This window comes from Scatophagus argus, chromosome 8 (assembly GCF_020382885.2).
Source record: "Scatophagus argus isolate fScaArg1 chromosome 8, fScaArg1.pri, whole genome shotgun sequence".
In the NCBI taxonomy this organism is placed as follows: domain Eukaryota; kingdom Metazoa; phylum Chordata; class Actinopteri; family Scatophagidae; genus Scatophagus; species Scatophagus argus.
Genome location: NC_058500.1, coordinates 7,457,976 through 7,470,023, shown reverse-complemented (window position 1 = coordinate 7,470,023; position 12,048 = coordinate 7,457,976). Strand labels below are relative to the sequence as shown.

Here is a 12,048-nt window from a genome sequence, read left to right as displayed (position 1 = left end):
GTCAGAACCAGAACTGCCACAGACAGACTTTCTTGTCTCTCAGCACTTTTCAGCTTCACCTGTCTGGCTCTCAGCCCCAAGTCCATTCATTCCTTCTGAAGACAAATCTTTGGTTTCCTTTATTAGGCCAAATAAGTATCAGGTATCCTAAAACAACAGAGAACTGTAGTTTTTAGAAAGTGTTTCTCAAACAAGAGTAACTGTTTTCAGCTGCAGACTGCAGGATGATCTATTTGGGATCTACTCGAAATAAACTACAGTGCCAAACTTCATTATAATGAAGGAACATATGAACCAGTGCAATAATATGCTCAACTGATGATTGTTTTTATAAGAATCCATACATATGGCGCAGAGAAATAATATATATCAGGCTTTGACTACACACTAGCAGAATAAATTCATTGTTCTTTTGATCTTGTTATACGATTTGTCAAAGAAAAACATGGAGTATCACAAGAATTACACTGTAAATGTCTTTGTTTGTCAGGACTTTGGAGGTGGAGTCATACTGTAGTTTATCAGCTGTGATGCACAACAGCGGAAGACAGTGAAAGATAAATGTAGCCTGTCAGTTTTGAACTTATCCTCTTATCAAACAGCAGCAATAGTCCGCCTATGGGTAAACCCTATCTTACGCAAACAACCCCTCCCTTCACAACATCATCAGCCTTATTTTTCTTAAAGCACACTCACCAGTCTGAACTTTTGCCTTTTATGATTAATTTTTGTCCAAAAATCATTCAGATTCCTTCAACTAATTCCAATTTTAAATGTGAGAGTCTGACATGTGTTCATTTCGCCCTCTTCTGGCCCAGACTTTTATTGCAATTGACATTTTCCCATATTCCTGCCAATTGCAAAGTTTAAATAAGCACAAATGACCCAAACCTTGTATGAAGTTTTTATGTTTATTATCATTGAAATGTTTATTGAAATGCCTTGTGCTCCCAGTAAGGATCAAATGGCAAAAGGAGACTCAATGTAAAGCTTGCACAGCTGATCTGCACTGAACAGACCCACTATCAAAGTCTGGGATACAACATTTCCTTTGGATTGCGCTGGTTCAGAACAAAAAAGCAGATGGTTCATGTAAAAATGAATATCATAGCAAATACCACAGTAAGGGGAGGAGAAATGATCATGTCTTAAAAAGTGATGACAAAATGAACACAGTTAATGGTACGAAACAGGAGAGCGGTAATGAAAAATAAAACGAAATAAAAATGACTGTGTCTGCAATCTCGATCGCACACTTACACACATATACACACTCACTTGCAAACACACTCATACGCACAGGCAGGCGCACACACATGCACACGCTCACTCTCAGGCACACACTTGCGCACACATGCTGCAGAGGTATCCACACAAACACAAACCCACAGATAAAATGTAGTGATTGAAAATAGTGAAACCCTGGTAAAATCTAATGGTATCATACATCCACATCTTGTGTCTGAAGTGCAGAAAACAAAATGAAACTAAAAAAGAAATAACTAAAATGGAGATAAATTCAGATGAATAATTAAAAGCATGCCCATCTTCACTGGTCTAACCCAACTTGAAACGACCACAAACCCAGAGTGTTGCCCTCTCTACCCTACCCAAACCCCAACCCCCAACCCTTTACTCCACCCTCGGCTTCCCCATGCCCTCTTACCCTTCTCATATCATACCCACATCCCCATTCACCCTCATCCTGCCTTCAATCCCCCTACCCATTCCAAATCCTACCTCCTCCCTAAACCTCTGCCCAAATTGAGGGTTTCCACACTCCGAGTCTCAGATAAAAGCCTGACTGGGAGGAGGAAGCAGGCAGGCAAGGGGTAGATGAGGCGGCTGCTGGTTCGGGCTCTGGTCACCATTTATCAAAAAACGCAATGTCCAGTTCAGAATACAGAGTGAGTACTGGGGGTAGAGGAATCTTGTTGTATGTTGAGGTTAGAAGCTGTGAACCTGTTCGTGTGTCGGTTTTTACAGTGGCACTTGAATAATCTCATCGTGTGTTAGTCTAGATGTGAGTATTTGATTTAGTCTTGTGTGATGTTGTATGAAGGCATGGGGGCATTGGAGGTGGGGTCGGCGTAGCTCAGGGCCTTGTCCCTCATCCCTTGGCCCCAGATGGATAAGGGGGCAGGGGCAGGTTTATAGGGCTTGCGTCTTGAGCTCGATGGGCTCCCCGCGGGTGTCCTGCTGGGTCTCGCTCTCGGGGGGCCGACTGCCCTTCAGTGTGGCCAGGCGCTCAGACAGGCCTCTCATGCGTGGGAACAGCATGAAATCATACAGGAGGGCGCCCATGGCACCTCCTATCATAGGCCCGACCCAGTACACCTGCGGACAGAAAGTGTCAGCTTTAACATTTATCAGTTAAAACACTGTTTAGTTATTTGTGCTTCCTGCTGAGGTTGATGTCTTCAGTGTGATTGCAGGACTTACCCAGTGGTTGATGAAGTTCCTGAAGAGCACAGCAGGGGCAAAGGACCTAGCAGGGTTCATTCCAGCGCCGGTATAGTACATCTACAACACAAGACACTTGTTAGTGTATTGCGTCACGATATATTTAGATATTATAATATCTATGTTTCCATGTGCCTCACCCCCATGAGATGTCCAATGGTGACAGAGAAGCCGATAGAAAGGGCAGCAGATCCCAGGCGTCCGTTTCTCCTCTCGTCAGTCACAGCGAAGATGCACACCACAAGCTGCATGGTGAGGAAAACTTCGACAGTGGTGGCCATTCCCAGACTAATGCCAGGTTGCAGCTGGTGATACACAGAAACATATTTACATAAATTAAAGACATTTGTGGAGAGCTGTATTAAATGTGAGTTAATAGTTACTGAATACTGAATATGTGGCATTTGGTTTTTCTGGAGTTTTAAACCATGCCTTCAGTGGCCTGGTTGGTCATACATACTGAACTAAACCTGAGCAGATACCACTGGTGTAATCCATCTTACCAGACTGACCAAACTTATAAACCCTAAAATGCATGCCATGTATCCCATGGATGAAAAGGACCTACCCAGCATTGCTATACTTGTTTTCTGAAAAGGTCATTTTGCAGTCTTACCGTGTTCATCGCCATGTTGCCTCTCATGTTTCCAGGTGTAACCCCATACAGCACAGCAGCCCCAGCTACAGCACCCAGGCACTGGGCGACTATGTAGAAAATGGCGCGGAAAAGAGACATCTGTGAGCCAACAAGGTAGGCAAAGGTGACGGCAGGGTTAATGTGGCCGCCGCTGATGTGACCAATGGACTGGATGAGGGTGGCAGCTGCTAGCCCAAAGCACAGGGCCACATGAAGGACATGATGAGGCCCAGTGGTCCAGCGCAGCGCAGCACCCATGCCGAAGAACACAAAAAACATGGTCCCGAAGAACTCTGCAAAGACCGCCCGCCAAAAATTCATGGACCGGAACTCCCACATGGTGAATGTTCACTTGAGGCTCTCCACCAGATTCTTTAAAAACAAATCAGGATGGGTCTGGCAAAGGTAAATATATACCTTTTCGGTCCTCTTCAGATGCCACAAATAACAAAAAATGATCTCCCTTTCAAAGTCAGCTAACTCGGCTGACCAAAAACACTCAGAGAGTCAGTTCAAAGACAAAACAGGATTTCAGAACGTCAACAGACGAATCCACTCAACGGATCTTTACCAAGCCGTGAACTGGGTTGGTAAAGTCAACTCAGCTGCATTCGCTTGCCACCTCTGTCCACCTGTCGCAAAGACATAGGTGTGAGATAATGTGGGAGTATGGGTGGAGATCACAGGTGGGATGAGTTGTCAAGAGGAGGTGGGCATCAATGCTAAAGGAGTGTTTCTCAAGTAGAAACGGGGATAGACAGAGTGTCCGGTGGACTTTTTAGCCTCTCTGACGGAGGGGAGAGGGCCAGACAGGGGCTTTATAATACCCCCCCAGGGGCCCCAGGTGACGCCATAATCCCCCTGTAGGGCCATGGAAAGGGGGGTAGCAGCGCTGGACATTCTAAATCAAACAAACCTAACCCCCCTGTTGCCCCCTATAACCAACTGAGACCAAAAGGCAATGTATGAGAGAGGCAATGTTTCTGAGAAGAGAAACAGATAAGACAAGAAGGAGTGCAAATCTATGGAAGATATTTATTGGGAGGTTCAACGATTTTAAAGATAAAGAGACAACAGGAAGTACTTATTTTCAGGGGCAAGTGAGAAACAAAGAGGAACAACCACAGCAAAGAGCAGCTGGAGCTGAGAGGAGAAAGTTTTCTTTAGGGCGTATGTCATCTGTTGACATATCATAACTCATAATCGGGGACATAAATGCTGATGGACAAGGACTGAAACCGCACATGCATGCACAAAGATGCACACACATACACATATACACACATGCAGAGAATACAGTTGGGGCCCCGCACGGAAGTGCCCAAAGCTAACAGTGCTGAACTGACCTATACATTGAAATGCCTGATCCCGTGAAACCATTGTCTGTAACAAGCATGTGGGCTACGTATGAGCAGAGACAATACAAAAATACATTTTCAAAGCTAACAAAGCATTGTCCTCCATTTGCTATATTGAATGCTAAAGCTACAGATAAAGCCTGTGATCATTTTTATTGCATCTGTTTATTGCTCTGGAGTGAATATTTCCTCCAACGACTGACAAAGATAACCAGTAATCTTTATGAGGAGAAAAAGAAATGTTCCTTTGTGTTGGCAGCAGTCATTGCACACAGAGGCCTGTGATTATGAGGAAGGCCTGAACTTGACATTGCCTCAGACCTCACAGCAATTACGGCACTCATTCACAGCCAATGACACATAGTGGAGACACCAGAAGGTGAAAAAAAAACGTGCAAGGGAGATAAACAACAATGGAGCGGGAATAGTTTAAAATGAATGTGTGAAAACAAAGCCAGAAGCTATTAACCAACAACGATTTACACAACACAGCAGATTGTGTCTTCTGTTGTGACAGGGTTTCTAGGAGGTGCTCGGCAAAGGTTTGCATTATGTGAGAATGTTTGTGTGTGTGGTTGGGGAAAGTGAGAGGTGCAGCAGGGCAGCCGGGATGTGGGGTGGAGTTAGAGGGTGTGTGTGTGGGGGGGGTGTTACTGAGTAGCACAGGGGCATCGCGCTGACCAGTCGAGAGCCATCACTATGGGGCAAGGGGGGGTGGTGATGAATGTGGATCGCTGAGCTTGCCGTTTTAACGCCCTTTTATACATGTTAGAAAGAACACACACAATGCAAATTGCTGGCAGCAATGTGCCAGTTAATAGCTATTGTCCATGATGTGTGTGAGTGAATAGTTTACGTATGAGCATGTGTGCATTCAAGTTACAATGACTGCTAAAATGGTTTTATTATAGACTTTAATACAGTGCACAGCATGTTATAGCTCAATTATTCAAATAAATGACAAGATAAATATACTGTTTATTACATTAAATGTTGATTTTAAAGGGTCAATCAATCCAAATTTAAAAAAAAACCCCACACAAATACTTATCGCTAGTAGTATCAAGTATGTTGGATATCAAAAACTAAATCTGCATGACTAAACACCACTAGAGGTTACTGAGAAAATGTGTGAGTTTTTTGTAACCTGGGTGAACCGACTCTTTAAATTACATGCGAAACATATTTTGAGAGAAGACAAAACTTATACCAAATCCATGCAAATATGAAAAAAGGTTTCACAACGAAATAAAGCAAGGCCTCCCACACACACCCAAACATGCATGCACACACACACACATAGACACACGTGTAGACTCATTTTAACAAATTTAAATTACAAAGCTTATTTCCACTGAAGGTGTTCTTTCTGTAGAGCCATTACAGAAGTATGAAGGTTCATTTGACTGTGAATAGCCAGCGTCAGAGAAGAGACGGCTGCTAACAGGCACAGACATGAGAGAGATGTTGGACTGATTGAGAGCATCATTGAACCCACAGTGCAGGGCAAGGGCCTTTTTAGCATTTCAAAGCATTCAGAGACACAGGATGCAACTGAAAATGGCAAACATAAGGGTGTTTTTCAGCTGGTTTTCAATGAGCCCCCATTATATATTCTAATGATGTGCAAATGTGAAACTAACAATACAGAATCTTGCACTATTGGCTACACCTTTATGACAAGCAACCAGGACCTCAAAGGTCCCAATAACCCCCTTTAAAATGCAGCTTCCACATTAATTTCTCCTCACATGTGCAATATAATAACAGCAAAGACTCATTTTAGCCAGAATTCATAGAACACAGTGAATCTCCAGAGTGCTACTAATGTTTCAGTGCAAGAACAATGAAAGAATGATTCACTGAAATGTTCTAGGTGAACACAGACATTGCTTGAAACTTACATTCCCTTTGTCACCTTGTGACATGCAAGTTTAACATTTACTGTGATTTCTTGGAAAATAATGGACACCACTGGACACCTGCAGATGATGTAGCTTATGTAAACAAGACTATGTAACTTTAAAATGAAGAAATAATACTTTCTTTCTTTAACAAAGTGGGAAAAAAGTGGGATTCATGAGTGATAAAACATACCATGACTCAAGTACATACACTTCTGGGTTTTGCTGTTACCCCTCATCTAGTCAGGAACGACCAGTAGCAAACCGTGGCTAATGTTAGCTAATGTTAGCTATCAATATCTAGCCTTTACCATCATTCCATAAATGTCTGTCATCTGTCAGTGACTGTTAAACAAGCCAGGGATAGTTTGATTTTAAACTGTTTCCGTTCACAGGTCACTGGAGGTAGTTTTCGGGTAGTGACACTTAGTAGATGAATTATTTCAATTTTGCGCTTTTCTGCATATTCCCCACTGTTTTCTAAGATAATAACATAGTTTTTCACTCAGCCACATTAATCTTTCAGCTGTAGTTATCCTGCTACTTAGTGTGATTCCATTTCCAACTAAAAATATGTTTGCTTTGGGGTAGAAATCCACTAAAATAAAGACTTTGTTTCACCACAGTGACGGGCAGACCTTTCGACAATATCTAAAGCAAAGTATACATACTTTGACTGATTTTTGTGCATGAATAATCTCACGCCATTCTTCACTAATATGTTTCTACATGTACAATTCAGAGCATCTACTTGTAACAGAGAAATATTGTACTTTACTATCGTTTTCCAGATTCTTTTGTTCAAAGCAGCACCCATTTTTACAGCGCCAGGATGAATAGTCGGTTAATTGACGGGAAGAAAATGCAAAAACACAACAAGATGTGAATATTTCATCTTTGGTTCTTGAAAAAAAAAATAGAAAAAAATGATTAATTGAGAAAATCAATGGCAGATTAATCACAAGATGCATTTTAGGTTCAGTGTCTTTCTCTAAGACACTTAACAGGAACAGCAGGGGATTACACCATATGTTATTAATTCTAAATGGATTAGAATCTATTCATATTTTCATAAATATTGCTCCCTTTTGTTACAGTCAAATCTGATCAACATGACAGATGAACTGATGAATCACTGTAACATTACAAACATTACCAAAATGTATGTAGAATGTAAGTTTGTACGTGTGTTTTTAATGCATGTGTCCTCAGTTGTTTTCTTGTTTGTTGGCCTGCTTTGCTCTCATGGCGTTCTGTGTGACTGTGGACAGCGATGATCCGGTCATGCTGGTAGTTTCCACAATCTCGATATCCCTACATGTCAGACATGCCACCAGTTTCTGGCGAGACGCACTGCGTGCAAAGAAGAACTCGTGGGACACTCCAGCCAGTATGGCACCAAGCACTGGTCCGATCCAATAAACCTGCAGGTAGGCAAAGGGGGAACTGGTTAGTAGTAGAAGTGCCAGTGCAATAATGCAAATTAAATTTTAAAAAATGTATGGAATTTTATTCTTAGATACTAGCAGTTTTTGAAAAGTACCAAAAGTAAAAGTCCTTGTTCTGTAGAAAAATTGCACCAATGACTGACAAACAAAAATATGATATTAAACCATGATGCACTTGTGTGTAACCAGCTAGTGTGTACACTCTTTCATGTGTGGTTACAAGTAAAAAGGTGACTTGATCAAACACCAAACAAAGCTTCTTATCATATGTTTTTTTTTTTTGTAAAATCTTTAGCTGAAATAACTATATAAGTACTATACTACAGTTGTCAGGTAAATAAAATGCATTAAAAAGTAGAAGTAAAATAGCACCAAACAGAAATACTCAAGTATTGTACTTTACTTACCATTACGTGTAATTCAATCAACACTGACTAAATTGGACAACAATTATAAATCAGCATTAGAAAAGTCAGTTGGACAGTTGGACAAGTGTTTTCATCGGGGCAGATTTCTCTCTCACCCAGTGGTTTTCCCAGAATCCGGTGATGATGGCTGGACCCAGAGAACGGGCAGGATTCATACTTGCACCAGAGAACCGTGCCTGAGAGAAAAACAACATCCACAGAAATCAAGCTCTCACTTTCTTATTATTTACTGGATTATTTGTATTGGGTTTTTATTGGGTTTTCAGTTCCAACAACGTGACCATACAGTTCACTATTCTCACAGGGTATCTTTCTCCTTTGTCTTATCTTAGCACATCACAGTTTACATCACAGTTGTTTAGAATGGCATATCCCATAATGTCTTTTATGCTTATATTTACAAATACCCCAGCACTAGACTAAGCTGCTGTAGCTCAAGACTGGAATTATTGCCCCACAGACAAGTTGCAGTGTACATCCATGTCTGTCCAAACTCATATGTGTAGTGAAGACTTTGAAGAAATATAATAAAAAGAGTATTTAAGAGTATTTTTGACAACTCTAGTAAATAATTTCCAATAAGAAACACGCTGCCTTCATTTAGAGACTGTATCTAGATGGTATCTGCCCATATGTGAAACATGGTCACAATCTTCCCTCCCAATCCCATGTTATAGTGTTGAATGATGGCCAGAAAACATTATGGTGACACAGTGAAGCTGACCTTTCTTTAAAACAATGATCAGCCACAGATGTCAAACTAGGGCTATTGATCCAAAGCTGTAGTGTTTGGGCAGTGTTGTGCAAGGAGAATCAAACCTCTGGTGGGTTTAATTGTCAAAAATAAACACAACTAGAAATCGAGTTAATGATCTAGTGACATTAAAACTAAGAAGAAAGTCCCTCCTACCCCTATTAGCACTCCAGCAGAGTGTGCTAATCCAATGGCCAGGTTTCCTGGTTCTGGGCTTTCCCTGCGTCTCTGATCCTCCACTGAGAACACAGTGAAGACCATCTGGAAGGTGCACAAAACTTCTATGCCCAGAGCCTGGGCTGCATTCAACTCTAAAGGGACCTATGCAAGGTAAAAAAGAAGCAGGAGAAAGGAGTTCAAAAGGCAGAAATATTCTGAAAGATGTAATATATTGCAAAAAGTAAGCCGCTAATAGCCTGAGAACTGACCCTGTTGACAAAGTGGTCTGCGGTGGTCTTGAGTGGCAGGGCTAAGTAGAGGGCCCCAGCTCCTAAAGAAGCCCCCAAACACTGTGCAACAATATAAACGAGGGCCCTGAGAACATCCAGCCTCCGAGTGGCCAACAGAGACAGAGTCACTGCAGGGTTCACCTGATCAGAGGAAGATAAATAACATAATAAGCTTATAAAACATAACGTATTGTTGCAGATCAAACTATATTCCCAACCTTATTATCAGTTCCCCCAGTAGTGACATCCCCTCTGAACTTCTCAGATTGTTTTGTATAAATAACTGTTCTTGGCACAAAGATCTAAATGTATCCAATATTTCAAGAAAAAAAAGGTTAAACAAAAAGGTGATCCTCTGGAGGGGGCCAGACCCATATCTTGAGAACCACTGGACTAAACAACTTACTGTATAAAGTAGTTTAAACTACCACTTAAAGGATATTTATACATCTGTGCAGTTGAGTATTAACAAACTAATAATGTCATATACGATCAATCACAGTGGTCTTAATGATACTTCAAGGACATTAAGCTGACTATGAGAAATTCACCTGTGCTCCACTTATTTCTCCAAAACAGTGTGCTAGTGCAACAATCACCACACCCACTGCTACTGCTGGATAAAGAGGTCCCCCGGGGGCCTCTCCAGGCCCGGGCACAGAGGCACCCAACACGGCGCTCACTAACACCAGGGTGCCAAGCAGCTCTGCCAACATGGCACGCCAGAACTGCCGGCTGCGTAGCTCCTCAGAGAAAGGGGACATAAACAAAGATGGCCGATATTTAGTTCATCCTTTTTGAAGAGCAGAAAACATGAACTCTCGCTCAAACTCAAACTACTGACGACGGTTGTTCTCAAAATTATGTCAATGTTCTTCTTATACCTTCTAATGCTGTCAAAGACTGTAAAAGATGACACAAGTGGTCTTAAAAACACAATCGTCCTGTCTAGCACAAACAAGTCAACTCCATGTATTTACTCGTATTTCAAAACTGTAACATTCCTCTTCATGTGTTCTTGATAAAAATGGACATAAAAATGCACCAGTTGTTCCCAAATTAGAACACTTCCAAACAATCTGGCCTTCCACAGAGTGAAAAAAACAGTTCAAACTGCTAGTAAACACAGGCACTCCTTGGTGAAAACGATGTTGTTTAAATTTGGAAATAATGAGAGATTTATACACTAAGTCAGTAAAATAAGATGCTTACCTCACGCCACGTCATTTCCAACTCAGTGAGTATGTTTCCTCAGGTTTTTTTTTTTTTTTTCCCTGTGTAGGTCTGTTTGTCCCTCAGCCTGTCCGTCCGTCAGTCTGTAGCTGTCAGGATTTGAGGGCTTCAGGGTCTCTGCTACATCCCTCATTAACTTGTAGAATCTGAGAGGTCCTTTGATGAAAACAGCCTCCGCCTCTCTCTCTCTCTCTCTCTCTCTCTCTCTCTCTCTCTTCACCCTCTCCTTACCCCACACCTCAGGCCCTATCGAGGCTTCCTCTGCACAAACATTAGTCAGCGCAAGCTCTTGAAATATGTCTCTCCAAGGTTGTATGTGAATGTTTTCTTTCCTTCCTCTGAATTTCTTCCACTTTCTTCCGACCTTGAGCAATTTAATACATCTTCAGAAAACTACTAAGAGCCTTTCACTTATCTTCAAGCTGAAGTGATTGTAGCCACTTCAGGGGCACAATGTCTAGATGAATGATTGAAAAATTGCAGCAAGGACTAGGGATGCACGATGTAGACACATTGGGGCCAATCTTATTGCCTATTTATTGGCTCTAATTAAATCATATCCAGCAAATGGACCCACAAAAAGTCAAACCGCGGTGAAGAAGTGCAACATCTACAAGTGTGAAGTAAGTGGTAGTCAAACTGCTGTACCTGGACTGAGCCACACAGAGGAAGACAACATAATTGCAGTTTGCATCATACATATTCCACAAGGTTGTTTTTTTGTTTTGCATCTCTTCTTTATTTGATAGTAAGACATGGAATAAAATAGAGAGAGAGGAGATGACATGCACTGGGTGAGCTACCAGGGTGCCCCAACTCCATCTTTGCTCGCTACAATTTAGTCTTTCTTAGTCTCAAGTGTGTAAAAATCACAGGTTATAATTACAAAAAATGTGAAACAATCCGTTATCTATATCGGCCATGAGAAGGAGGTAATCATTGGTTATCGATAGGTTTGCAGGCTGAAAAAAAGACCATATCATGCATCTCATGTGAGGACACAAAATCATGGAACCACTTATGGAAAAAGACTGAAATGACTTGATCACATTATAAGCATGATACAAATGTAGGTCATTTACCAAAAGGCTATTTCATGTCAAAATGGCTGCTGTGAGTTTATCCCTCATACACAATCCTGTTGCTGCAAATACTCACTAGATCACATCAGAAGATTGTCCCCAGTATTTGTACAGTTCACTCACTTTTAAGCAATGTTTTCAAAAAACTACAGCGCTCATTTAAGGAAATTACTGGGCCTTTAAATGAAACCACATATTTATGACCCAGTTTTAGCTAAGCTAGCCACATGGCTTTGTGGATGCTGAAGTTGGTTTGCTGGTCCATATGGTCTAGATTTAAATATATCAAAAC

General features: G+C 41.5%; 2 protein-coding genes across 2 annotated transcripts; both read right to left on the bottom strand.

Annotated features, from left to right (window-relative positions):
• Window positions 1-2,151: 2,151 nt before the first annotated feature.
• mipb (major intrinsic protein of lens fiber b) lies at window positions 2,152-3,439 on the bottom strand. The gene is made up of 4 exons (XM_046396810.1): window positions 3,080-3,439; window positions 2,604-2,768; window positions 2,443-2,523; window positions 2,152-2,337 (listed from the first exon to the last, which is right to left on the bottom strand). The coding sequence occupies exons 1-4, from the start codon at window positions 3,437-3,439 to the stop codon at window positions 2,152-2,154; spliced, it is 792 nt and encodes a 263-aa protein (XP_046252766.1).
• A 640-nt stretch (window positions 3,440-4,079) lies between these two features.
• On the bottom strand, window positions 4,080-10,923 carry LOC124064047 (aquaporin AQPAe.a). The gene is made up of 6 exons (XM_046398245.1): window positions 10,654-10,923; window positions 9,993-10,184; window positions 9,421-9,582; window positions 9,149-9,313; window positions 8,334-8,414; window positions 4,080-7,786 (listed from the first exon to the last, which is right to left on the bottom strand). The coding sequence occupies exons 1-6, from the start codon at window positions 10,666-10,668 to the stop codon at window positions 7,571-7,573; spliced, it is 831 nt and encodes a 276-aa protein (XP_046254201.1). The 5' UTR covers window positions 10,669-10,923; the 3' UTR covers window positions 4,080-7,570.
• Between the last annotated feature and the right edge of the window lie 1,125 nt (window positions 10,924-12,048).